The following is a 25,137-nucleotide window of genomic DNA, read 5'->3' on the forward strand; positions in this document are numbered from 1 at the left end:
ACAGACTGTTAATAAGATGATAAATGATGATGTGTTATTGTAGATTTAACTACCATAATACATGTTGTAACAAGAAACACAGACACAAACCAGTCAGCTGTGATTGAAATTGTAAATTAACATCTTTTTATTTCACATATTTTCACATTATTTTCAATGACAAGCGTTCTCTTCTTTTTTTCTTTTTTTAATTGTCTTTCGTCTTTTTTTTTCGACACGGCTATTCTATCGACATTCAGGAGGAACAGAAGGAACGAAGGGAGTCGAGGGAGGGGGTTCAGTTTTTTTTTTTTGTTGTTTTTGTTTTTCTCTTTTTCTTTAAGACTTCAAGCATAAAAGACAAAGAATCAGAATCACGTCGGGGGGGAAGAAGAAGGTCTGAAACCGAGAAACAGACACGACGAGAAGAAGAAAAAAGGTGGGGCGAAAAGAGTTTTTGGGAGGAGGACAGAAGTGGTGGAGTGCAGGTGCTTCAGTGTCCAGGTGAGAGTGTGTTCAGGTGTTTGTGTAGTGCTGCTGTTTTCTTCACTCGGTCCCTGAAACTGTTGTCTTTGTGTGTCTCTCTGCGAGTGCATCGTCCTCTTTTGGTGATAAAAGTCATATTTTTCGTATCTCTTGCAGTTGCGTGCGTCGGTCTACGTTAATCTATTATATCTCTACGTATTTATCTCTCTGTTTTTTTTTTCTTTTTACAACAATAATCTTTATTTTTGCAGGTCTGTTCTCTGGCTGTACATGAACTATTCCTTTAAAACTACAGTAACAGTGCATGTCTGGCTTAGAAATTAGATATTTTTTATAATATTCCCCTGCATGTGCGTGAGCGCATTTTGCATCTGCGTATTCTATATATGTGTAAGTGTGTGTGTGTGTGTGTGTGTGTGTGCATACAGCATCACCTCCCTACCTGTAAGTGCATAATTTAATTTATTTAAATCTTTTTTTTTTTGCTCTTTTGCACGTTTCTTCGTTAATCTGTGTGATCTTTCATTCGACATGGCTCGCTCCATGTTTGTCGTGTCTGTCAGTTTAAGTGTGTGTGTGTGTGTGTGTGTGTGTGTGTGTGTGTGTTTGTCAGTGTGTGTGTGTGTGTGTGTGAGTCATTCGTCTGTGTCAGATTCACAGGGCGCTGGGGTTCCTGAAGTTATGGCCTGCAAAGCGAGCCTGGTCGCCCAACTCCTCCTCGATCCTGCAGAGACGGAAAAAAAAGAAGAGAAGTTATTTTAAAGCTTCGAAACACATCGTGTATTTAAACATGTCCCGTGACCAGGCGTTTAATGGCGACCAAAATCTTCTGTTTCTCCACGGGAAGTCGGACCGGCTACGTCAGAGATTGTGACGACCACAGCAGGTGTTTTAAGCCGAACTGTGATGTTCTCCAAACTCTGACCAAGTGGTTTATTGCGCCTCAACCTAATCAGAGTATGAACACAGTGTTGTGACGAAAGAGAAACGGAAAACAATTCTACGTAAACAAATGTAAAGTTCTAATGTATCTGTGGTTTTGCCGGAACGTACTTAGCCAACATTTATTCTCTCCGTCAGCAGAACTACAAACTGCTACAAGCAACATTTACGACGTAAAGCTGAGGCTGGAACGACGACTGGATGTCTCATATTTTGTTTTTGTTCTTGTGCCGAGTAGCCAACTGGTCATAGTAACCATGGTAACAGCGTGAGAAGACGCCGTAGTCAGTGCTCGGCTCAGTTTGTCATTTGCTAAGTGAAGGTTTCACATAAAGAAAAGAGGCGTCCTGCGAAGATGCTCCTCCCAAATACTTTCTATCGTACCTGCGATGCCAAGTCCTGGTTTTATCTTTAAACAAAGTCTCAAACAAGAGGAATCGTTGGGGACTATTTTCACTGGTGGATTAATACACATTTGGTGCTCTGTTGAGTGTTTGGTGCAGCTGGACAAATATATACTCAGGGAGACTTTCTAGGATCAAACACAAATACAACACACGTTATTATTCAAAAGAAACGAAAGGAACTGAAACCAAACAGATCTAAAAGTCCAGATATGCTTCGAGTTTGACTTTCGTTAAATCTGTGAAACACTCCTTTAGTAAATCACGTCTCCCGGCTGCCACCGCGTGTCGACGCTCTGCAGTATAAATAACTCATTTCTCTGTGCTGCGTCTGCACGTGTGCACGCTCGGCTGCACTGATTAGCGTTTATCGCTGGTTAATGCCGCTGTAAGTCTCTCCACCCTCCACCTCTCCCGCGTCTCCTCAGCAGTCCGATGGGATTACAACGCTGAGCCGATCCCACCTCCTCCTCCTCCTCCCCCTCCTTCCTCCTTCCTCCTTCCTCCCTCCTGCTCCCGCTCCTGCTGCTGGCTGGCTCGGACACATGGGGTGACACCGGCGCTGCTGTCGCCTGTCACGTCAATTAGCCCTGTGATGCTAAGCGCTAACAGAGCGGGGCACCTAAGGAGTCGTGTTGCTGCCAGATTCTTAACTAAAGACGATACAGACGGGACAAAAAGTGGAGGATTAGATTTAATTAAGCAGGGACTGATTTCAGCTCAGTTTCCAGTGGTCATTATGTGTGTAAACTAGTTTTTACGGCTGGTTTTAATGAGTCTGGATGGTGTAAAGACAAAGTTTACAACCTGGACTTAAAGTTCATGTAAAGTCTTGTTGAAGAGATGATGTCATTAATAAGCGCCACAAAAATCCAGTCTTTACTTTTCCTCAGAGAGAAGAAATAATCCAAACACTTCAGTCCACAGGTGTGTTGTCAAGGTAACTGGTTGCACCTGAGAGATGGGCGGAGCCACGAGTAGAAATGCTCTGCTGCCCTCATTTTATTTCAGCTTCCACATGAGTTTCCGAAGGCGTTTAAGGTGATATGTCGTCCCGTCTTTCCTCTCTCTCCACTACTTTTTGATTAATATTTTATTTTGCTGTGCAATCACATGAAACAAGACTATAAACAGGAAATGATTCATGAATGAGAGGTCGTTCCTTAAAGCCTCTTTGACCAATTCTGTATGAAAAGACCATCAAAAAAATGGAATTAAAGTGTAACAGGTGTGGAGGGAACATAGTTTATTGTTTTTTTATTTCTAAATACTGTGAAACAGAATTTGTTCTGACTTCTGAGTTAATTTAACCTCTTACAAGTATCAATAATTGTTCAAACTCCCAGAATTTCAATCTAAGATCACATCGGGGGGGATTTGGGGAAAATGTGTTTTCAGGTAGGAGTGATGATGGAAAGGTAGAACCATCCATGACACTTGTGCTGCATTCAAATGTTCGGACTTCACCACACTTGCAGACTTACGGACTTCTCAGGCGCGTTCAGGTACAGGAGCAGACTTCACCGTTACTTTATTGAAACTTTACGTGACTTGTGTGGGCAAGAAATAAAATCTTACCACATCATGACACAGAAATTGAAGAAGGAAAGGTTAAAAAGGTAAACATATTAATTATATTGTAGTCACAAACTCACAGACTTGATGTGATGACAGTGAACACGTCACAGTACGTACAACTGAAGTCTGTGAGGGTGGAGATTTGGATGCAGCATTGATAGATTGATTAGAGGCTGTACATAGAGGATGTAGTTCAGGTGTGAGCAGAAACCTGAGCGCTCTACAGGCAGCGACTGTTTGTCCCAGCAGAGTGAAAATATATAAAACAGCTTCACCGGTTTTCTCCATCAGCCTGCGAACCTCAGCTGAAGTGGATCCTCCTCCGAGTGTTTGCACATCCAGCATTTATCACATTACTTAGTCGACCCTCAGCTTCATTAAACTGACGATTGTTTGCGTGTGGGTGTTTGAGGAGAAAGGCTGACGATTATGTAAGCAGCACACTGACCTCATGAGCTGGTTGTACTTGGCCAGCCTCTCAGATCTGCAGGGGGCGCCGGTCTTAATCTGCAGCACAGAGACGGTGAAAATTATGACGCACAAGATAAAGAGAATATGGAACCGTGAAATGTTAGATTATGAAAACGTCTGGCGATAACGTTTGCGTACCTGTCCAGTGCAGAGTCCAACCACCAGGTCAGCGATGAAGGTGTCCTCCGTCTCTCCTGAGCGATGGCTGACCATCACGCCCCAACCGTTCGCCTGAGCCAGTTTACACCTGAGAGACACAAAGAGAGAGAGAGGCAGACTGCTGTAATCATAGAAATTCAAAGAAGATCACACAACAAATAGCACCTCCTGTTGCTGTGAGTGTAAAGCTGCAAAGATAGAAACTATTTCAAGCAGCGAGCGACGCAGTGAACACGTGACCGTAACCCTCAGAGCTCCTCTTTGATTTTATAGGTCACGTAACAAAACCTGAGAGCCTTTAGCTTCACGTCAGGAGTCTACGGTTCGATGTTTGATTTCCAAACCCAAACTGAAGCACAGACAAGAAGAGGGAGGGCAGAAAGTCATCTAACAGTTTCCTGGATAGATATCAGGGCTTCAACATCAGCATCCTGCAGCTTAAACTTAAGACATATGACATAAAATAGCTAATTTACTCTCTTTAATAAACTACGAAACAGCGATCCGTCGTGAGAGAGATCCTGAATGTTATCTGGCAGAATCTGTGCAGGTTTTTAGCTTCTGAGAGGCTTCTTGCTCATCTTTACAATCATATCACAGCCCCTGATTTATGTTCTCATTTACATGCATAAATTATGATGATTCCACTTGGAATTCCTGCAGTAAAATGCAGAAACATCCGCATAAAAAAATCAACATAACGCAGGAAATCAAGTGTTTGATGTTTGAAATTCACTACAAGCTACAACTCTTGTATCCGAGAACGAGTTCCTGCGCACATCTCAGCGTGCAGACTGTGTGTGTCTCCTTAACGAGATCACTCTGAAAGTTAATTAATCTAAACGTGATTTATTCGTAACTGCAACTCATCTGTCTTGTTAACCAGCTAACGACATGACAATTAAGGCGCCGCTGTTGCCTCGGGGTCAAATCTGAGGTTGTAAAAAATGATCAAGCCTTCATTCAGTTTCCTCGCTCGGGCCGGCTGAGCTGTTAGAGGAAATATATCAGATTAACGACGCGGGAAGGTTTTTCCATGTGGCGGGAACGATACATCATCTTCACTGTCATCGACTCTGTTTCTATCATTTTATCTTCCTCTCCTCCTCCCGCTGTAATCCAGTCACACTGTCATGACTGATGGCTTCATAATCCTGAGTGACGTTTTGTTAAGTCTGAGATTGATGACACACATTGAAGACAGGAGTTCATGCTCTCTCCACCGTTCCAGAATGATAAAAAAGGCGAAACAACTGCGGCATCCTCTGTTTTTACACATTTTGCTGTGTGTTATTTTGGATAGCGTGCCACCGTTGCAGAAGCAAACATGTGACACAACAACGTCAGCAGCTTCTTTGTTTTTGTTTTTTTATGTCTGCCATACAAAAAGACGCCTTCATCACGCCTGCATTGCTTTTTAAAACTGACCCACACAATTAAAGCACGATGGAACCACAGTGTGTGATTTTGGATGGCATGCCATCGTTTGCAGAAGCAAAAAAAGGGAAGCCGCAGTGTATCACACAACAGCAACATCTTGTGTTTTTACACTTTTCTTAAGTCTGACATGGATGGCATACCCATCTCTGCAAAAGGTCAACATAATGCATCCCCAGTTTGTGAATTTGAATAGCATGCCACCGTTGCAGAGGCAAAAAAGGCGCGGCATGACACAACAACATCTGAATCTTCTTTGTTATTTGTTTTTTGTCATGTCTGCCATACAATAGGACACCAGCATTGCTTTTTTGAAACTGACCCACACAATAACAGCATGATGGAACCACAGTGTGTGATTTTGGATAGTATGCCATCGTATTCAGAAGCTAAAAACAGGGGGCGGGGTATCACACAACGACGACATCTTGTGTTTTTACTGTCGTAAGAAAGACGCGTCATTGTGCCAACATTGTGCTGTTGTGCTTTTTAACAGTGAAACACCGAATTGCATCCCCAGCTTGTGATTTTGGATAGCATGCCACTGTTGCAGAGGCACCTGGTGTTTTTACAATACTGCCGTAAACAAAACCTCATCATTTAATCCACGTTGCTTTGTTACGCTGATCCAAACTGAGGCAGTGTGAAGCCCCAGTGTGATTTTGGATAGCATGCCATCGCTCTGGAAGCATGAAAAAGGCGCATCGTATACACACCTTCCACGAAAGACCCTGCAACACTACCGTTAAAAGACCAATCACTACACCAGCTTAGCGTGTATAACAACAACCTGAGATGGTACACTCTGTCTCCACCAAAGATCAAAAGATCATAATTACAACAACACCATTATAATGCTGCCGCAGCATGTGGTTTTTCAAAAGCATGCTCAGATCTGGGAGGAAACACAACAGCGCTGTCTTCTTGTGTTTTTACACAGACGTTGATTCAGCTACATTATTTCCTTCTTTTGGCTAAAAAGCACAATAACAATCTGTTTTGGAGCGTTTTAAACAGAATGACGAGGTGGAAATGTTGCAGCCTTGAACAGGCTTCATAAAAGGGGATAAAGGTGTCAACATCAATGACATACGTGTACACAGCAGTCCCAGGAGGCGGCTCCAAGATATTTGATTGACAGCTAATCTTCATACTAAAAACCTCCTGTCACTTCCTGTCCTCCATTAATCTTCTGTAAAGGTCTGTCTTCTCTGGCACAAGGTCAACATGGCTGACAGGTAATGAGTGATGTGACTGACAACATGCTGACTGTGTGTGTGTGTGTGTGTGTGTGTGTGTGTGTGTGTGTGTGTGTGTTTCCACATCTGTGCCCAGTAGCAGAACAGCTGTGTCTCTGTGTGTCCCTGTAGGCGTCTCTGTCGTCTCAGCTGAGATGGACGACCTTCTGTGGCCCATCCAAGTTCACTGTCCTGCCCGAGGCGGCCATATTTGTTTCTTTTTCTTCAGACTATGTAACGTAAACTAAAGAGCAGCCGCTGAACATCGGACTGTTCATCCACCTTCAGTCATGTTTATGTAAATAAAGCAGACGTACGCCTGTATGGCCTCGGTGACGGAGCCGATCTGGTTGACTTTGAGCAGCAGGCAGTTGCAGGCTCGCTCCTCGGCAGCTTTCTCTATCCTCTTCGGGTTGGTCACCGTCAGGTCGTCTCCAACGACCTGGATCCCCACCTGAGCCGTCAGACGGGACCAGGCCTCCCAGTCGTCCTGGTCGAACGGGTCCTCGATGGACACCACTGCCACGGGGAGAGCAGAGGTGAAAAGTTAATGAAAGATAATTTGTCTCAACATCAAAAGATCAACTAAAATGTCGTCCACCTGGGTAGTTGTTGACGAAGCCCTGGTAGATGTCGGCCAGCTCCTCTCCAGAGATGTGTCTCTCTGGATCCGGTGGGGATTTGAAGTCCAGGTCGTACTTCCCGTCGCGGTAAAACTCTGAGGCGGCCACGTCCATCCCGACCACCACCTTGTCCGTGAAGCCGGCCTTCTCGATGGCCGTCTGCAGCAGGTCCAGAGCTGAGGAGGCGGAGAGGAGACGTGAGGTGAGAAACAGAAGATCGAAATAATCATCAGTTGTTTACTTTTGTGTCCTGAGCTTCGTCTCTCAGGCTATAAACAGCTGCAGACACAACTGAGGCCTGAAGACTCCTCCAGACGCTCACAGGCAACAATAATCTAATAAATATTTTAATAAAAAGTTGAAAATAGTTTTATTAATTTTAATAAAGGCTAATACAACTGAACAACAATCAAAGCCACAGCAGCAAAGTACACTAGTTGTGTTGTCATCTGATGAAGAAGAAGAACAAAAAAGAAGAAGAAGAAGAAGAAGTGGAAGGAAAATAAGAAGAAGAAGGAGAAGCGGAAGGAAAAGAAGAAGAAAGAAAAAAAGAAGAAGAATCATAAGAAGAAGTTGTCATCTAAGTTGTACAAGTGATACATGAGTTCTTCCTCCCTCAGAGCAGAAACACCTGATCAGTCATGTGGTGTAAACGTTTGAACCTCTTCTTCAGGAAGTGTTTCTAAACACATGAACTCATAAACTACCTCAGGCGAGAATAAAAACAGTTATGAAGGATCCGAGATGAGAATCTTCCTCCTCTTCCTCACCCTCACTGTTCTCCAGGATGTTGGGAGCGAATCCTCCCTCGTCTCCCACGTTGGTGGCGTCCTGGCCGTACTTCTCCTGGATCACCCCCTTCAGCGTGTGGTACAGCTCTGCTCCTATCCTCAACGCCTCCCTGAGAGTCGGACCGACGGAGGAGGACGCCATCAGAGAGACAGAGAGGGACAAGGTGGCAGAGACCAACATCAGCAGGAGGACAGAAAGACAAGGTGGCAGAGACCAACATCAGCAGGAGGACAGAAAGACAAAATGTTAACTTGTTTAGGAGATTGATTCTTACTTGAAAGATTCGGCGCCTACAGGAAGGACCATGAACTCCTGCATGGCCAGTTTGTTACCTGCATGGGAACCTCCATTTATCACATTAAAGGCCTGCAGAGGAGAGGAGACGAGGAGAGGATAGAGGAGAGGAGAGGAAACAAAGAAGAGAGGAGAGGAGAGGAAACAAGGGGAGGAGAGAGGAGAGGAGAGAGGAGAGGAGACGAGGAGAGGAGAGAGGAGAGGAGAGGAGAGGAGAGGAGAGGAGAGGAAACAAGGGGAGGACAAAAGAAGAGGAGAGGAAACAAGGAGAGGACAAAAGAAGAGGAGAGGAAACAAGGAGAGGACAGAAGAAGAGGAGAAGAAACAAGGAGAGGACAAAAGAAGAGGAGAGGAAACAAGAAGAGGAGAGAGAAGAGGAAACAAGGGGAGGACAGAAGAAGAGCAGAGGAAACAAGGAGAGGACAGAAGAAGAGGAGAGGAAACAAGGAGAGAACAGAAGAAGAGGAGAGGAAACAAGAAGAGGAGAGAGAAGAAGAAACAAGGAGAGAAGAAGTTTTAGCAGCTTAAAAACCTGTAGTTCACATGTAAAACACTCTGTGTGACGTCATGATTCCAGATTTTGTCACAGTTCAAACATGAAATCATCAAATATGTTAATGTAACAAAACTAAAGTTTTCAATCTAAAGCTAAATGATAATCACAGTCTCTGTGCAGATGTTATTGTTTGTCAGATCAGCAGCTCGTCCTGATGAAACAAAGTTACACCCTCAGTGGTCTCATTAAGGTCCTGTTTGTCAGACAGGAAACTGTCCAGGAGTGTATTCATCAGTGTGTGAACGCCGTCATGTTGTACACCGTCACCGTGAAGGTTTTGCAGCTGCAGGTGTGCAGGTGTGCAGCTGTGAAGGTGTGAAGGTGTTCAGGTGTGCAGGTGTGAAGGTGTGAAGGTGTGAAGGTGTGCAGCTGTGAAGGTGTGAAGGTGTTCAGGTGTGCAGGTGTGAAGGTGTGAAGGTGTGCAGCTGTGAAGGTGTGAAGGTGTGCAGCTGTGAAGGTGTGCAGCTGTGAAGGTGTGCAGCTGTGCAGGTGTGCAGCTGTGAAAGTGTGAAGGTGTTTAGGTGTGCAGGTGTGAAAGTATGAAGGTGTTCAGGTGTGCAGCTGTGCAGGTGTTCAGGTATGCAGCTGTGAAGGTGTGCAGGTGTGCAGCTGTGAAAGTATGAAGGTGTTCAGGTGTGCAGCTGTGCAGGTGTTCAGGTATGCAGCTGTGAAGGTGTGCAGGTGTGCAGCTGTGAAGGTGTGAAGGTGTGCAGCTGTGCAGGTGTGCAGCTGTGCAGGTGTGCAGCTGTGAAGGTGTGCAGCTGTGAAGGTGTTTAGGTGTGCAGGTGTGAAGGTGTGCAGCTGTGCAGGTGTGCAGCTGTGAAGGTGTGCAGCTGTGAAAGTGTGAAGGTGTGAAGGTGTGCAGCTGTGCAGGTGTGCAGCTGTGCAGGTGTGGTGCAGTGTGAGTTTGAGTCTTACAGGAACCGGCAGCACCAGCTCTGTGTTTCCGGCCAGGTCGGCTATGTGACGGTACAGCGGGACTTCTGTCTCTGCTGCTCCGGCCTTACAGATGGCGAGAGACACGCCCAGGATGGCGTTCGCCCCGAACTGAGCTGTGGGGACAAACACAGGTGAGAAAATAACAAACTCAGTTTGTCTTTTTTTAATTCCAGTTTAATTTAAACTTCATTATAATGCAGATTTCATTTAATGGGGAGGAGACAAGGTTCAGGTTCAGTTTTAACATTTATCTTATGTGTTTGTTCTCCAGGTAGTTAATTTATTTATTTATCAGTTTAATTGACAATATACAGAATTGATACATCTAAATAAAATGTAACTAATTCAATGTGTAAAAAACTAAATAACTCGGCTGTGGCTGATCTGCTGTCCTCGCCCCTTATAATATAGATAATAAACTTAATTCTTACTTTTTTAATTTAAATAAAATAATAATTTTGACCAAAACAAACGAGTTTTAACCCAAAAGTTCTGTATTTTTATCTATAATCTATATATTGTAATTTTTTACATGTATACATATTTAAATACCCTTCACATTTCCCCCCTGTAGGTGATGGATTTAAATTCTCCAACCATCACAAACTTGTTGAAAGGATTTTAGTCGTCTTAATGAGAGGAACGACTTTTATAGTCATTAAACAGTTTGTAAGTAAGTATTCAAAGAACTTACTAATGATATCGTAGCTGCATTTTGTTGGTAGTTTAGATTAAATATCTTATTTTTAAGATAGTTTATTTATGAGTCTCGTTAAATATTTGTCCGGTTTCAGGATTTGTAAGACGGTATCTGCAAGCTGCAAGTTGGGATCGAGAATCTTACAAATAGGATCTTTAAGTTACCAAACTTCTCTATTTTCCAAATCTTACACAACAGTATGAGTTGAGGAATGAACTCTGTGCGAGGAGATAACCTCGATATGTTGCTGCGCGGACAAAAAGTAAATTAAAATCTGTTCACAACACCATCAGGTTTCTTCTGTGTGGCTGATTCATTTCATTCCTCTCTCTGCCTGAAACGACTCGTCGGCCTGATCGTAGATTAAAATAAACAAACAGAGCGTTTATCTATCGAGGAGCAGCGATCTGTTCGCTCCGTCTGTTTTTTTATGCCTCGGGTTGTGACTGACGTGGTGAAAACATTTGGACTTCATGAGAGTCTGAGCTGCTGGAACGAGGAGGTTTGTTTTTGGGTCGTCACGTCTCGTTTTGGACTCACATTTGTTTTCTGTTCCGTCCATCTCGATCATCATGTTGTCTAGCTGCTCCTGCTCCACCACGCTGATGCCCTGCGGACACACAGCGAAGATTCATTGTCTTTAATTTGTTTATTCATCTCCAGAAATCAGAGTTCTGTTGGAGTGTGAGCTCAGGACCGATCCGTCTCTAATGTCATGTTCAGGAAGCTCGAGCTGCTCGTCTGTTTTTTTGTTTCCCGCCTGACTGATCGCTGAAATTCATTTCCCGGCAAAACATCTGCTGCTGGATGAGATTACCCAGACTGCACTGCTGCAGATATCTGAATCATTCTGTCGCACACACACACACACACACTTTTCTTCAGCATCACTGATAACCGAAGTCTTTATCTTATTCTCACAGCTTCCGGTCGTTCAGTCCAGATGTGATAATCATCCGCACATCGATCGAGTGAGTTCCACCTGCTGGTCAAGGTCCAATTTGTTCACATTTAAAGTCACAAAATTGCCTTTTTTTTTTTTTTCAGCTTCACCGACTGATTCAATCTGAGCACAGACTGTGGAGACGGAGTTCGTAACCTTGACTTCTACATTACCGAAGCCAGAAAAATACAAATGTGGTGAAATGTTCTATCCAGTTTAACTCACATCACTTTTTGTAAACTTGTTACAACCTTCAAATCCCCAAAAGTTGTGTTTTTGACAAAAACAAGAGCATCAGGTTAGCTAAATTCATGCAGAACACCAGTCAGGCGTTGTGTACTTAGATAAAGCTAATGACAACAGTTCAGTGACTTACAGAGGCTATGAGTGCCGGTCCCAGAGTATCGTTGATGTGCCCGACTGCCTTCAACACACCTGGAAGAGACGAGAGTTGAATCAGAAGAAGGGAAACTAAAATCCTGCAGAAGTATCGGACACAGCTGCAGCTTGAAGACTGCCTCTCACAACTGTTTTCAGCTCTGTTAAAAGAAAAGTTTTGCACTTTCTTAGCTTTATACATCATTGTGTTCTTGCATAGACTTATAAGATGGATGTTAATGTCGTGTCTGAAAGACAAACAGCAGACAAAGCTAGCAGCTAGCAGCTAGCAGCTAGCCGGTGAGGAAAAATAGAAGATCTCGCCACTAAAGACCATTTTTAAACTTCACTTCATCGAGAGGACACAAACACAAACACAACTCTACTGGTTGACAATGTTGCTTTACGTCTACGTCAGCCTTCAGCAAAGAGCTTGTGGCTACGTTAGCCTTTGGTCCAGGAGCCTCAGTAGATACAGTAACTTTTAGTTTTTTGGATTATTTCTTTGGCATTTCAGTCTTGAGGGTCTGTCTGGTCTGATATCTTGAGGCTGACAGGCTGTCGGGTCAGGAAGGAGGCATGACATGCAACAAAACAACCCAGAGTCAGAACAGACAAGAACATAGGCGGCTATGTGGCGTGACTTCCACCAAGAAAAGCACCAAAAATTGTGTTAGCATTCCCCGTTAGCCTCTGGCCCACCAGCTTTGATAGGTCACTGCTGCACCGGACAGTAAAAGTTGAACTTGGGTACATTTTAAAGGTCGTAACCGAGAGAAAACAACATATACGTTTGTTAGCATTCAGCTGAATATCGTGCCGTCGTAGCTGAAAATGTTCATATTTGTAAATACGCAGATGACACAACTCTGTACCTTTGCCCTTGTAGCGACTCTTGTCTCCATCTCGGAGCTCCAAAGCCTCGTAGATCCCTGTGGATGCTCCGCTGGGCACCGCAGCCCTGAACAGACCTGAACATCGAACACAGAGAAGACAAAGAATTAAAGATTTAAATGACATTAAGGGACAGTTTTAAATCTGCTGACTTCTGTTTGGAGCGGGACTGTGATTGTGACATTAATAAAAGATAATAAAGAAAGCTGGTAGGAGGAACCCACTCAGCAGACGCATGACTGCCAGCATCCTTTAATTGATTAATCATATACACACATCTACACATGCACAACAACAACAACTACATTTCACCTCGTGCGTTTCTGAGAGTGAGCCAGAAGTAAAAAACTCCCCGTGGACGATAATGATCTTTGGGCAGAAATTCAGCTCTAAGACGAAGCGGAGCTCGGAGGGGGGATGACTAAAAAACTGTTTGCAAACAACTCGCGTGGCCAAGTTTAAGTGCTACAGGGAAACATGGCGACGACTCTCAGCTTCCATCTGAAGGTGTCACCGTGTTGGGTGTTACTCAGAGGAGGAGGAGGAGAGGCGACCCGCGGTGCTACCTGCCAAAAGATTCTGGAGAACTGTGCAGAGGATTCTGATGATTCAGTGAAATAAAACTAAATCTGTGAGAAAAACAAACTGCAGCCACGTTTACAAGTGTTTACTTTACTCACTGCTGTTTAACCAGAACTGTTCATTATATAGATTAATACGGATGCATATTTAATAAGCCTTTAACTCTTTCCAGTGTTGTTTTAAGTATTAGCGCCCCCTTTAGACATTAGCAGCGCCTGCCGTTGTAACGATCTTTGTTGGTGAGTATTTGTACGTGATATATGCGATCGGACCCGAGAACAGGCGTTAATAAAGACAGCAGTCTGTCCGCTGATGGTCTCGTTTGCTGTGACGGGTCCTTTATAATCATCAGAGGAATCACAGACTGTTTGATAAACACTTAAAAGTTCCTCGTAGTCACTTTAAATTGTATTAATGACGTTAGCTCATCTAGAAATCATGTCTATGGAATCAAGCTAACGCTAATCACGAGGCTCATTGTCAGCCATGTTTTCAATTAGCTTAACGATGCAAGAGAAGAAAGTCCTGGATTTTACTCCAAAGTAGCCAAAATCAGAAATGGTAAATTAGGCTGGTGTGTAATTCTTTGGGAGGATTAATGACTGATTGCTTTCTTTGTAATATGAAATTGTTGAAGTAGCCTCACAGTCAGTCAGAACGTAAAGAAAATATTAGTTGTTTTAGTAAAACGTGTCAATATCCGAACTTGGGATGAAGGAAAAGTTGTCACTGGGCAGCTGTAAATAGTTTTCTTTCGCTTGTGATCTGAAGATTAATTCTGAGCTCTGTAAATAGTTTTATGATAATAATAATAACAAATAATAAATACAGCTGCATCTCACCAATTTTAGTCTTTTAGTAACAAGGTCCAGTCTGTCAGGCCCGTTTCAGGATTGACCCGGGTCCATTACGAGGACAGATATTGGTTCAGATAATGTCCTGCAGGTTGTTCAATGGTGTATGTATCCCTCTGTTTTTTCTGTATGTAACATCCACATTATAGACTGTATAAGTTTTGTTAAATTTCCCTGCAGATGCTTTGTTATATATATTTATTAGGTTTTGGTCATTTTAAAACAAGTATATTTAGGAATACGCACCATGTCAACACAGTATCACCTCGTAAAACGTGACGTAGAAGTCATCATAGCATCATGTATTTGTGACTTTACGTGACTCAAACATCTGGATTTTGTAAGAATGCTTTTTCCCAGAATGTGATTGTAACTTTATTCATCATTTCAATTTAATGACACTTGATTTGGGATTATGAAAGCATCCTTTTTACTGCCTATCTTCAGTTTACAAGACAACTCTAACCCTCGATCTACTCTCAACCGAGAGCTGATTGATCTGGACGGAGGTCGAATGAAGGTCGTCTGATGTCAGGAACGATTTAAAGATGCTGTTGCTCCGTCGAGCTTTCTTAACGCTTTCCTGACAAGATGAATCTGAGCAGACATCATCGCGGGGGGGAACATCATGTTGTTTTTCATTCCTCTGCGGCGCTCACCTTTCTCCGTGCGAAGGTCCACTTCCACAGTGGGGTTTCCCCGGGAGTCCAAGATCTCCCTGGCAACGATGCTGACGATCGACATCCTGAGAGACACGGAGAGGAGAAGAGGCTTCGTTAGGAGCGCCTCGGAAGACACGCTGCATCTTTGACAGTTATGATGGAGAGAAGAGTAACGTAGAGATCTCAGACGGGTAAAAAGATTGTACACACACACGTAACGACCTGTCAGGGGAGCCGATACACAACGTCAGATTCACCATGAAAATCAAAGCTCACACACACACACACACACACACACACTGCAGGTCGCAGTAAAACAGTAAATTATGCATCTGTTCACTTTCATCCAGGCTGAAATCTGCCTGATTTTACACTAACAACCGAAACTAGCGTGTCGTAGCAGGATATATGTGCATGCTTTGTGCTATACATCGCGTTTTCATTACACCTCCTGACATTAACGCCCGAGATGATCACATCACAAAGTGGAGAGCTGTGAGTGCAGGTGTGAACGAGCTCAGGACACATTCAGGACACAACGCGGCGACGTCCCTCCGCTTCCTGTGAACCCTCACATGATCTCATTTCAGAAAGAATTTGTACAGCGTTGAATGTCGAGAGATATTCTTGTCTGTTGTGAGTTTAAAAGATAATTTTTCAACTCAAGAAAGTCGCAGTTCATCATTGAACTGCTGAAAAATAAGACTGTGAACAAACGTAAGAAAAAAGACGACACAGCCAGCATAACCAAAACCTCCAACCTCACAAAACTGACTAACTCTTTTCACATGATTTCTGCTGACAATATGACCAGAATTGTTATGATTTTCAGCTTTTTAAAAAATACTTGTTGTGTTGACGATGTAAAAACGACACTTTAGTATCTTTACAACAAACTGAGACCGCCTCGACTTGAAAATGAGCTTTTAAAGTGACAAAGGTGAAATTTATGGCTCAATTTAAGGGGCTTTGTTGATCGTCTGTCTGACGAAGGATCACCTGCTCAACTGAAATCCTCAGCAATGAGTGCTCTTGACTGCTTTTGGTGCCCACATTACCCACAATGCATCTCAGCCACTGAGTGACATCATCAGATTATTCGCAGCTTTCTCTGGAGCCACAAAAAGACTTTCTACTACATTTCTCACACATGCAGCTTCACTCCCCAAGACCTGTGAGCACACTGAAATTGGTGGAGTTGCCCTTTAAACAAGACATGTGCTGCATTAATGATGGTTTAATCAACAAAATGCTGTTTCCTCGTTCAGTCAGCTGGGAATAATCAGCTAGAACATCAGCATCCTGCTCTGATGACCTCAGGACTAACAGACACCAGATATCCTCTCTGCACTCTCAGAGACTTTTACCCGGTTAAACAAAGAAAAAGAAAAGACGAGAGGTTTCGCAGGTGCGTTTCAGAAATCAGTCCGACCCTGGCGCCGCCTCACAGTCACTGCAGCTTCTATTTTAAATCACTGCTGTTTACCGATGTTGCGTCTTCTCTCCCGGGAGACTCGGCTCGGAAAATCCTGCAGCGCTAACGCAGGAAAGATGCATCTCCGGTTGCCATCTGAGCATTCGCCCTAAGTAGGTTAGTGCACGGCTGCACCAGTCGTGCAGGCAGAAATCCCTCACAGAGGAGCGAACAGCATTTACAGGATTATATGTCGCCTTTATACAGTTCTGTGTGGCACCAAGCTGCGTTTTCATGTTTCTGCTCCAACCTTCCCTCAGTTCAGACCTCTCTGGAACTGTCGTCTCCGAACTTTAACAGTTTCTCGTCACTAAAATTGGATGTGTAACACGCTAACGTAAGATGCCCTTCGCTATATTTATCATTTATTTGGACATCTATTCAGAGAACAGCTTCGGAATTTATTTAAAGATCAACGTCTGTGATCACAAGAGTGAACAACCTCTTACGTAACAAGTTTTTTATAAACTTCAATGAATAAACTTCAGTCAGCCACAAAATGAGGATTTTTCTCCTGTGCTATTAGCTAACGAAGCCAACCGACAGACTTTATCAAAATCTTATTTAATCATCACGTAAACTGGAAAAAGATTAAAACGCCCCGTAAACTTCATTAGCATAATCAGATTTCATGAACTGGATAAACACTTCTGCCTCTGGAACACAGATTTGGGAATTTTAGTCAAACTTTCATTCACAACTGAATTATAATTTAAGTAAAATGTGACGTTTCGTTCCCTAAAACTGTTATTATTACAGCTTGTGATGGCAGAGTAACTTCCTGTTTACATAGACGACTCCAGGAAATAGATTTACACACGACTAAAATCTTTACAGCAATTGGAAAATCGCCCGTCTGAAGGTGAGCTAGCTGGCTACTAATGACTTAAAGTTTAAAACGATCACTTTCTGTTCGCCTCAGAGTATCAACTATCAACAAAACAGGACAATACATGAGTTTATTGATTCATTTTGTCGATAATGTACATGTGAAAGCAGACAGAAATGGTGCCAGGCTGCCAGCATGGCTTCATTCTCCCTGGTGATTTTAATCGGTGACACTGGTGATGTGTTTAAATCCCCGGTCAAAATTTACTTTATATGAGTTAAATCATAAAACGTATCTACTGCCGGTTTAAGAGGGAGTTAAAACTCAAACTTACTGATGTATTTTTAAAGAGCTGGTGAAACACATTTCTGAACCGCTGCGTGACGTGACGACACATTCAGGTCGGGTTTGATCTCAGGACCAGAAATCAGATATGGATTTAAATTAAAGAGCGACTGTGTGCTGCTGCTTGATGTCCAAAACAAAAAAGTCATTCCACTGTCCAGCCCTTTGTCAGTCTCACTTATAATTATCAACATGAAAGGACGTGTTCCTCTTGTTCTGTCGGGGACTGAACTGCTCCACATCACAAGATTAAAACGGCATTAATTCTGTTTGATGTATTTTAAATTTTTCCATCGCCCTGGCATCATTAACGGACACGAACCGAGTCTCCGAAACACCAGGAGCTCCATCATATTGTCATTTCTCTTATCATCTGTGTTAATCTCTTGTGTGGGTGTTTTCCCCTCTTCGCCCTCATTGATATTCCAGGCACGCAGCACTGCAACGATATGTCAGAAAAAAAAGGTCTTTTATGCCTCGTCCTCGTCTCCGTACCGTATGAATACTTTATCGATCTGTGAGGAGCTAAATCCGGCTCGCTGCTAGCGTGCAGAAAACTGTCACTGTACTGAGGCAGCAGAGGTTCATAGTAGAGGGTGTGTCAGCGCCCGGAGACACATCTTCTCTGCAATCTGATGGTACGATGATTTAAAGGTTGATTTCTTTTTCCATTTTGAGTTACAAGTTCAGCTGCAAGTTATTGATGGAACAGTTCCACTGTCATGCATCAAAGAGGTCTGATTACACCATTTGGGGTTTTGTGTTTCCTTTATTTTGTAGCATTTTGAAAAAGTCCATGCTAAAGGTAGCAACTCCTTGCACCAAACGTATCTTTGTCAAAATGTAAAAGGCGTAATATAAATATATATATTTATGTATTTATTATAAAATAAATACACTCCAGTCAGTCAGCAGACATACAGTTTCTACTTCTGTAACAGCGTTATTTTAGATCACACTACCTTGCTCGGTATGACCCCGCCCTACTCTGCCTCTGAATGGCAGTTAACACTTTAGTATTTTAACAACAATCTGCCCGCGACCCTCACGGATAAGCGGAAAAGAAAACGGAACGGAACGGAACAACAATCTGAGACCATCTGGACTTGAAAATTAGCTTTTAAAGTGACAAAGGTGAAATTTATGCACAATTTAAGGGGCTTTGCTGAACTTCTATGTGTCAGGGCATTATACAAATATATATATTTATGTATTTATTATAAAATAAATACACTCCTGTCACTTCTGTAACAGCTATTTTAGATCACACTACCTTGCTCGGTATGACCCCGCCCTACTCTACCTCTGATTGGCTACATTCCACAAATTACGTGTTTTTTGATAATTAAAGTATGTAAACCTCTTCTACTAAGGTGCCTCGTGATGTCACTTGTTTTAATTAATGCTGGCACCCTCTACAACAATTATGTGGGGCAAAGAAAACTGAAATATGAGAGCTGTGATACCATCATCAAATCAGAGCATATCAGACATCTCAACGGCCGATACCTCCAAGATTTGGCGACTCACACCAAAACAATCTAGACTGATAAGAAGTAGTAGTGGTCTTATGTAAATATAAGATTGTTCCTTCTGATAAACATTGTAAAACTTATTAAAACTCTGTGTAATATATGATGTTTTTATTCTCCCTCTCTGTTGTTTCTCTGACTCACGACACCTTCACCTTCCTGAAGACATTAAACGTTCCACATTTCATTTCCTTCACTCGTCTCTCTGCCACCTCTCGTCTCTTCCTCTGGGACATAAATCTCCCGCTGCGTTGCTTTTAACCTGCCACGAAAATCACATTACTCCTCCTCCTCCTCGTCTTTCCTCCCTCTCCACTCTCCGTCCTCTGACTCCTTCGCTCAGCACTCCTCCATTGTACGTGATGCTTCCAGAGCGACTCAGGAAACCTTGTTCGCCTCTCCTCGCTCGTTGGTCGATTACAACGCCGGCGACCTACAAATTTATGCTTATTCAGTTCTTGCGCTCGTTGTAAGTCACAGAGGGATAAAAGTGTCAGCAGAATGTATAAATGGTACTCAGCAAAAGAAAAAAACAGCAGATAAGGTGGCTGACTCGCCGCCCGCATACAGAAACTTCCACACACAGTCGAGGGGATTGATGCGTGGGTGAATTTCTCTACTGGCCTATATTAATTTTATAGGGTTTTTTCTCTCTCTCTCTCTCTTTCTTGTTGCTGTTTTTGAAGCCCCACCCTAGAGTACTGCAGATGAGTTCCTCCTGAGGGTGGAGCAGCAGGAAACACGACGCACGAACCGTTTCTACATCAGAAATTCTGCAGTTTTTCTTGTTTCCGCTCCTCAGAGCAACAAAACGAGCGCTTCGACAGTAAAAATGTTACGTAGCCTAACCAAAACTAAAAATATATTTCATGTGATAAAATATAAATATCAATAAACTGCTGCTTAATATTGATATCTAAATTGTGCATAGTACATAATTCCTGCACTCTTTCGGAGTATTTTGTGTTCTTCAGTCGAACATATCGTGATGACGTAGGACGATTGTTTTGATTTCGTATCAATGATTTCGCCTCCGCCTCTTCACCGGTAACATTTTCAGCATTTTATCAGATTGGAGGTGTCTGTATTAGTAAGAATGGTGTGAAAATGATGGCAAACACCACTTTGTACATCTAGTTTTACAGTTTTTGAATACGAACGACAAACACAAGCTAGCGCCACCTGGTGGTGTGACGCGATAGCTTCTCTCGAGGAGTTCGAGCGAGTTGGCCGTCAGCTGTTGTGTTTGTGGTGTGTTCAAGTGCAGCTTTTTTTTCAGCGTTGGCGTCGGTTACTTCAGTCATGGATGAACACTTCTTCCACCTCCAGCTGTTTGAATGTCAGTCATGAACGCAGGACACCAGCAAACGGTCTCTCGACATCAGCTGCACATTTTTCATCTCGTATCCATAAAACACATGCTCCTCTTATCCAATCTGTCACCACCTCAGTGACTTTATCTCCTCATCTCCATCTCCATCCCTCTCTCCTCTCTCTCTCTCTTTCTCCATCTCTGCCTGTCTCTCGCTCTGTTGGTGCTGTGAGTTACGTAAGCTCTACAGCAGCAGCAGCAGCAGCAGCAGAGAGGGAGGACACCCATGAACGCACCACACCACACCTACCAGAGACTGCAGTGCTCAGCAGAAAATATACCAGCGCTAGAAAAAAAACACGTGAGTGGGCGAGCGAGCCAGGGAGAGAATGAATGAGGTGAGAGAGAGAGAGAGAGGGATGGAGGCACGCAAGGAGAGGACGGGGAGGACGGCGGAGGTGTAATCATTATGTTTACAGTCTCTCTGAGGACGCAGGAAACAGAAAATCATCCGGCCGTAGATAAACGATGTGTAGAGATGCTGAATCTCTTAAAGATTAAAGAGGCATTTTACAGATTTTAGATACTAAGATCAGTTTATCTCAATGTGAGTGTGATTTTACAGAAGAATAAAAACACTGGTGATGGTAATCAGGGTAACCTCAGCTCGGAGATTTGAGCCGATGAAGCCAACGCAGAGGTGCAGAACAACAATTTTATAAGCAAACTGTCTTCTTTTCCTAAACCTAACTGAGGAGTTTTGATGCCTTTATTCTAGAAAATGTCACTGGACGTTGGATATTAAATTCACCACAGAAGAGTTGCTAATTTTTTTTATATTTTTTCATTAATTCAAATGATATGAACCCTGACTGTTATGCATAATTAAGAGTGTAGGCGTTTTAAGCAGCTGTTAGCGGCTACCTGTCAGCAACCAGGCTTCCTTCTGTCGGCCTCAGCTCCAACACACTCCACCTCTTTGCCCATTTTAAGTTTTAACCGTGCTTCACAATGGCTTTTCAGTTAACTATGCTGTTAACTATACATCAAAGAGATTATCCATGTTTTACAGAGAAAGCTTGCAGACGTGGACATTTTCCTAATGAGGAAGTTCGAACAAAAGATGCAGCGAGTTGCAACTGTATAGAAAACAGCTTGAAGTCAAAGTCATGGCCTGAATTTTAAACACACGTCAGTAATAAATAGCTCGCAAATTAATAATCCCCTTGTGCAGTTTCCTTTAAATTATATCTATTTAACACTTCTACAGATTTATGTTATTTATGGAGCATTTGGGTTCAAACAATGGCTTCATAATTGATGAATTACTTCAACTGCATCATCACAAATTGATCAGGAATTCAAAAGTAAACTCAAGTCAACTCCACTGGAACTACTTTGATTGTTGATTGATGAGTTTGAGAGATTATTAAAGGAGAAAAAGTCAAAATTATCTGATTCTAGCTTCTTAAATTTGAATACTTTAATTTTTATTCCTCCACGATGACAAAATAAACTGAATTATCTTTGTGTTGTGGACGTTTGATGAGGACATCTCAGGCTTTCTTAGATATTAATCAACATTTTTCACCACTTTCTGACATTTTATTGAACAAACTAATATATCAATCGAGAAAATAACCAACAGATTAGTCAGCAATAAAAGAATAATCGTTCACTTCTCTTTCTCTTCTCTTCTACATTATTCTGCACGTTAACTTGAACCTCTGAGTCTCTTATTTATAAACAAATATACACATTTTAGTAATGACGTTCTTCTGTTCTTTCTTTGCACTGACGAGAGTTTCACATCGCTCACCTCAAACAGACTTAGTGTTTCGTTTAGTTTGACACCTGAAATAACTTATCTGAAAGTAATTATCTATTAAAAAAATATTATAAAGTTGAGCTATTTTCAATAAATCACCACAGACTTAATTTCAATTTAGGTGAGATCGAACGACGAGTGTCAGAATTTAAAGAGTCGGTAACAGATCAGTGGACTGAAAATTGTAAAAATCAGTCTTTCGTAACGAGTCCTGATAAATGTACGTGAGGAGAAAAGGTAATGGATGGAGAGAGGGAAGAGGAAAGAGGACGAGAGGAAGAGAGGGAGAAGGAAAGAGAGGTTTAAAAATAAGTATATGCAGAGAGAGAAAGAGAGAGAGAATGGCCAGGAGGGAGGAGAGTAAAAACGAGGCAGGGCGAGCGAGATAGAGAGACATAGAGGGGAGGAGGAGAGAGAGAGAGATAAATAATTAAATGACCCTATTTGGCTGCAGAAGAGAGGAGAGATGGAGGGATGAGGAGGAGCGAGGATGAAGAGGAGGAACAGAAGGCTGATCGGTGCACGCATGGCACACACACACACATGCACAGACACACACACACACACACAGAGGAAGTAGAGCAGTCTCACACATGCTAATAATTCTCCAGGTTTGCACAAACAAACACACACAGAAACACACACAAACACACACACGTATAGCTTCATCTCACAGTTACCACACACACACTTCACATCCACCCACACATCACACGCACACTGCCAAAGATGCAGACATCAAACACACACACACACAAACACACACACACGATATACCGAGGACTCAGCCGTAATTGACTCAACGATCCTGCTGCCAAAACACACATAAATACACATCGAATATCACACAAACACACACATTCCCACACCTGACATCAACCATCAAACACACACACACACACTTGACCATAATTGACTCCATGATGAAACACACAAACACACACTTGACGGCCATTTTCCCCAAAAAAATCAAAGAGGAGGAATGCAGGACACACACACACACACACACACAAACACACACACCATTATAAAACAGCCACCATCTAACACACTTGATATACCGAGAACTCGACCTCGATGTGATTGACTGCCTGATCGCACACACAGACACACACGCACACACACACACACACACCTGACAGCCATTTTCCAAGTAATCCACCTGAAAATTTGTGCAACAAAATCACACACACAATATTTCTGCGACCAAAACAAGCACACACATACTGTAAACACACTTGACTGCCGGGTTCACTTGTACCCACACAAACACACACAAACACACACACGCTCGAGTGGCATCCATATTACAGCACATCCACCATCAAACACACTGGATACACCGACGACTCGACCGTAATTGACCGCCTGGCCGCAACACACACAAACACACACACATACTGTAAATACACACACACACACACACACACACACACACTTGACAGCCATTTTCCAAGAAATCCAACTGAAAATATGTGCAACAGAATCACACACACACACACACACACACACACACAGATGACTGCAGGACCCACTCGTACACACATGTAATATTAATGCTGGCAACACACACACACACATACACACACACACATTGCTGTGCCATCCATGTAACAACACATCTACCATCAAACACACTCGACCGGAATTGACCGCCTCGTCTCATCACACACACACGCACACACACACACAAACACCCACACAATATTTCTGCAGCCAAAACACACACCTAGACATAGACACACACACATACTGTAAACACACACACACACTTGACAGCCATTTTCCCAAAAATGCGACTGATAATATGTGCAAATAAAATCACACACACACACATACACACACACTTGACCGCAGGATCCACTCGTACACACATGTAATGTCTCTGCTGCCAAACACACACACACACACACACACATCTTCTGCTTCCTCTTCACACACACTAACATTTGACAGCCATGAAGCAACATCACATTCACACATACACACACCCAAACCCCACACATACACACATACACACACACACACACATGATTTCCTGTCTCTTCTCACACATACACAGGACAGCCATTTTACATGAAGCAAAATCACACACACACACACACACACACACATGCAGTTACACCTACATCTGAATCATTTGTGTCTCACACACACACACACACACTGCATCATTCTGCATCCTTCCAGTAGCCAATCAACTCCAGATACTAAGAGAGAGAGAGAACAAACAACAACAACAACAACGGCTGCAACGTCTCTTGTGTGGATGAAAAGAGGAAGAGAGGATTTCCTGTCTTTACCTGCCGCCTGTGTGTGTGTGTGCTCTGCCTTTCAGGGCGACCGAGAAAATACTGGAGAGGCAGAGAGAGAGAGAGAGAGAGAGAGAGAGGAGGGAGGAGGGAGAGGAAAACAGGAGGGGAGGGAGGGGGTGAGATGTGTGACAGAGGGGGGGAGGGGAGATGACTCAGAGGGGAGATGGAGAGAGGAAGAGGAGGAGAGAAGGAGGGTTAATTAAAAAGGAGGAGACGGACTGAGGGTTGGGATGAAGGGATAAGGACGGGGTGCAGAGGCTCGTCGGCCGTCACGGGAGGTAAAAATAGACGAAGGGAGGACCGCTCGTCTCTCTCCGGTGCTGCAGTGGGGTTCAGTCGATGTATATGCAGTTACATAATCCATCCTCCAGCACCACACTCAGACATGATGCTCCTCCAGAGTGTGTTTGTGTGTTAGCGCTGAAACAATGCAGCAGCAGAAAGCCGTTTAAAAGAAGAGAAGACGCCGTGTTTTAACGTATTCGGATTCTTTTTTCTGCCAACTTTGTTAGTCCCGTCACCTGTAGTCAATCCAGGTACAAGCTTGATGGTTAATTCATTTATCGTCCCAATTTTAGGATATATATCGCA

The 25,137-nt window shown here is 43.1% G+C and overlaps 1 protein-coding gene across 1 annotated transcript; it reads right to left on the reverse strand.

Annotated features, from left to right (window-relative positions):
• Positions 1 to 98: 98 nt before the first annotated feature.
• On the reverse strand, positions 99 to 24,674 carry eno2 (enolase 2). Its single transcript, XM_030411786.1, has 13 exons — positions 24,535 to 24,674; positions 14,909 to 14,994; positions 12,795 to 12,890; positions 11,918 to 11,976; positions 11,139 to 11,208; positions 9,878 to 10,011; positions 8,384 to 8,475; positions 8,088 to 8,218; positions 7,296 to 7,493; positions 7,012 to 7,213; positions 3,999 to 4,107; positions 3,838 to 3,896; positions 99 to 1,189 (listed from the first exon to the last, which is right to left on the reverse strand). The coding sequence occupies exons 2-13, from the start codon at positions 14,991 to 14,993 to the stop codon at positions 1,120 to 1,122; spliced, it is 1,305 nt and encodes a 434-aa protein (XP_030267646.1). The 5' UTR covers position 14,994; positions 24,535 to 24,674; the 3' UTR covers positions 99 to 1,119.
• Positions 24,675 to 25,137: the final 463 nt, after the last annotated feature.

Source organism: Sparus aurata, chromosome 3, assembly GCF_900880675.1.
Source record: "Sparus aurata chromosome 3, fSpaAur1.1, whole genome shotgun sequence".
NCBI lineage: Eukaryota > Metazoa > Chordata > Actinopteri > Spariformes > Sparidae > Sparus > Sparus aurata.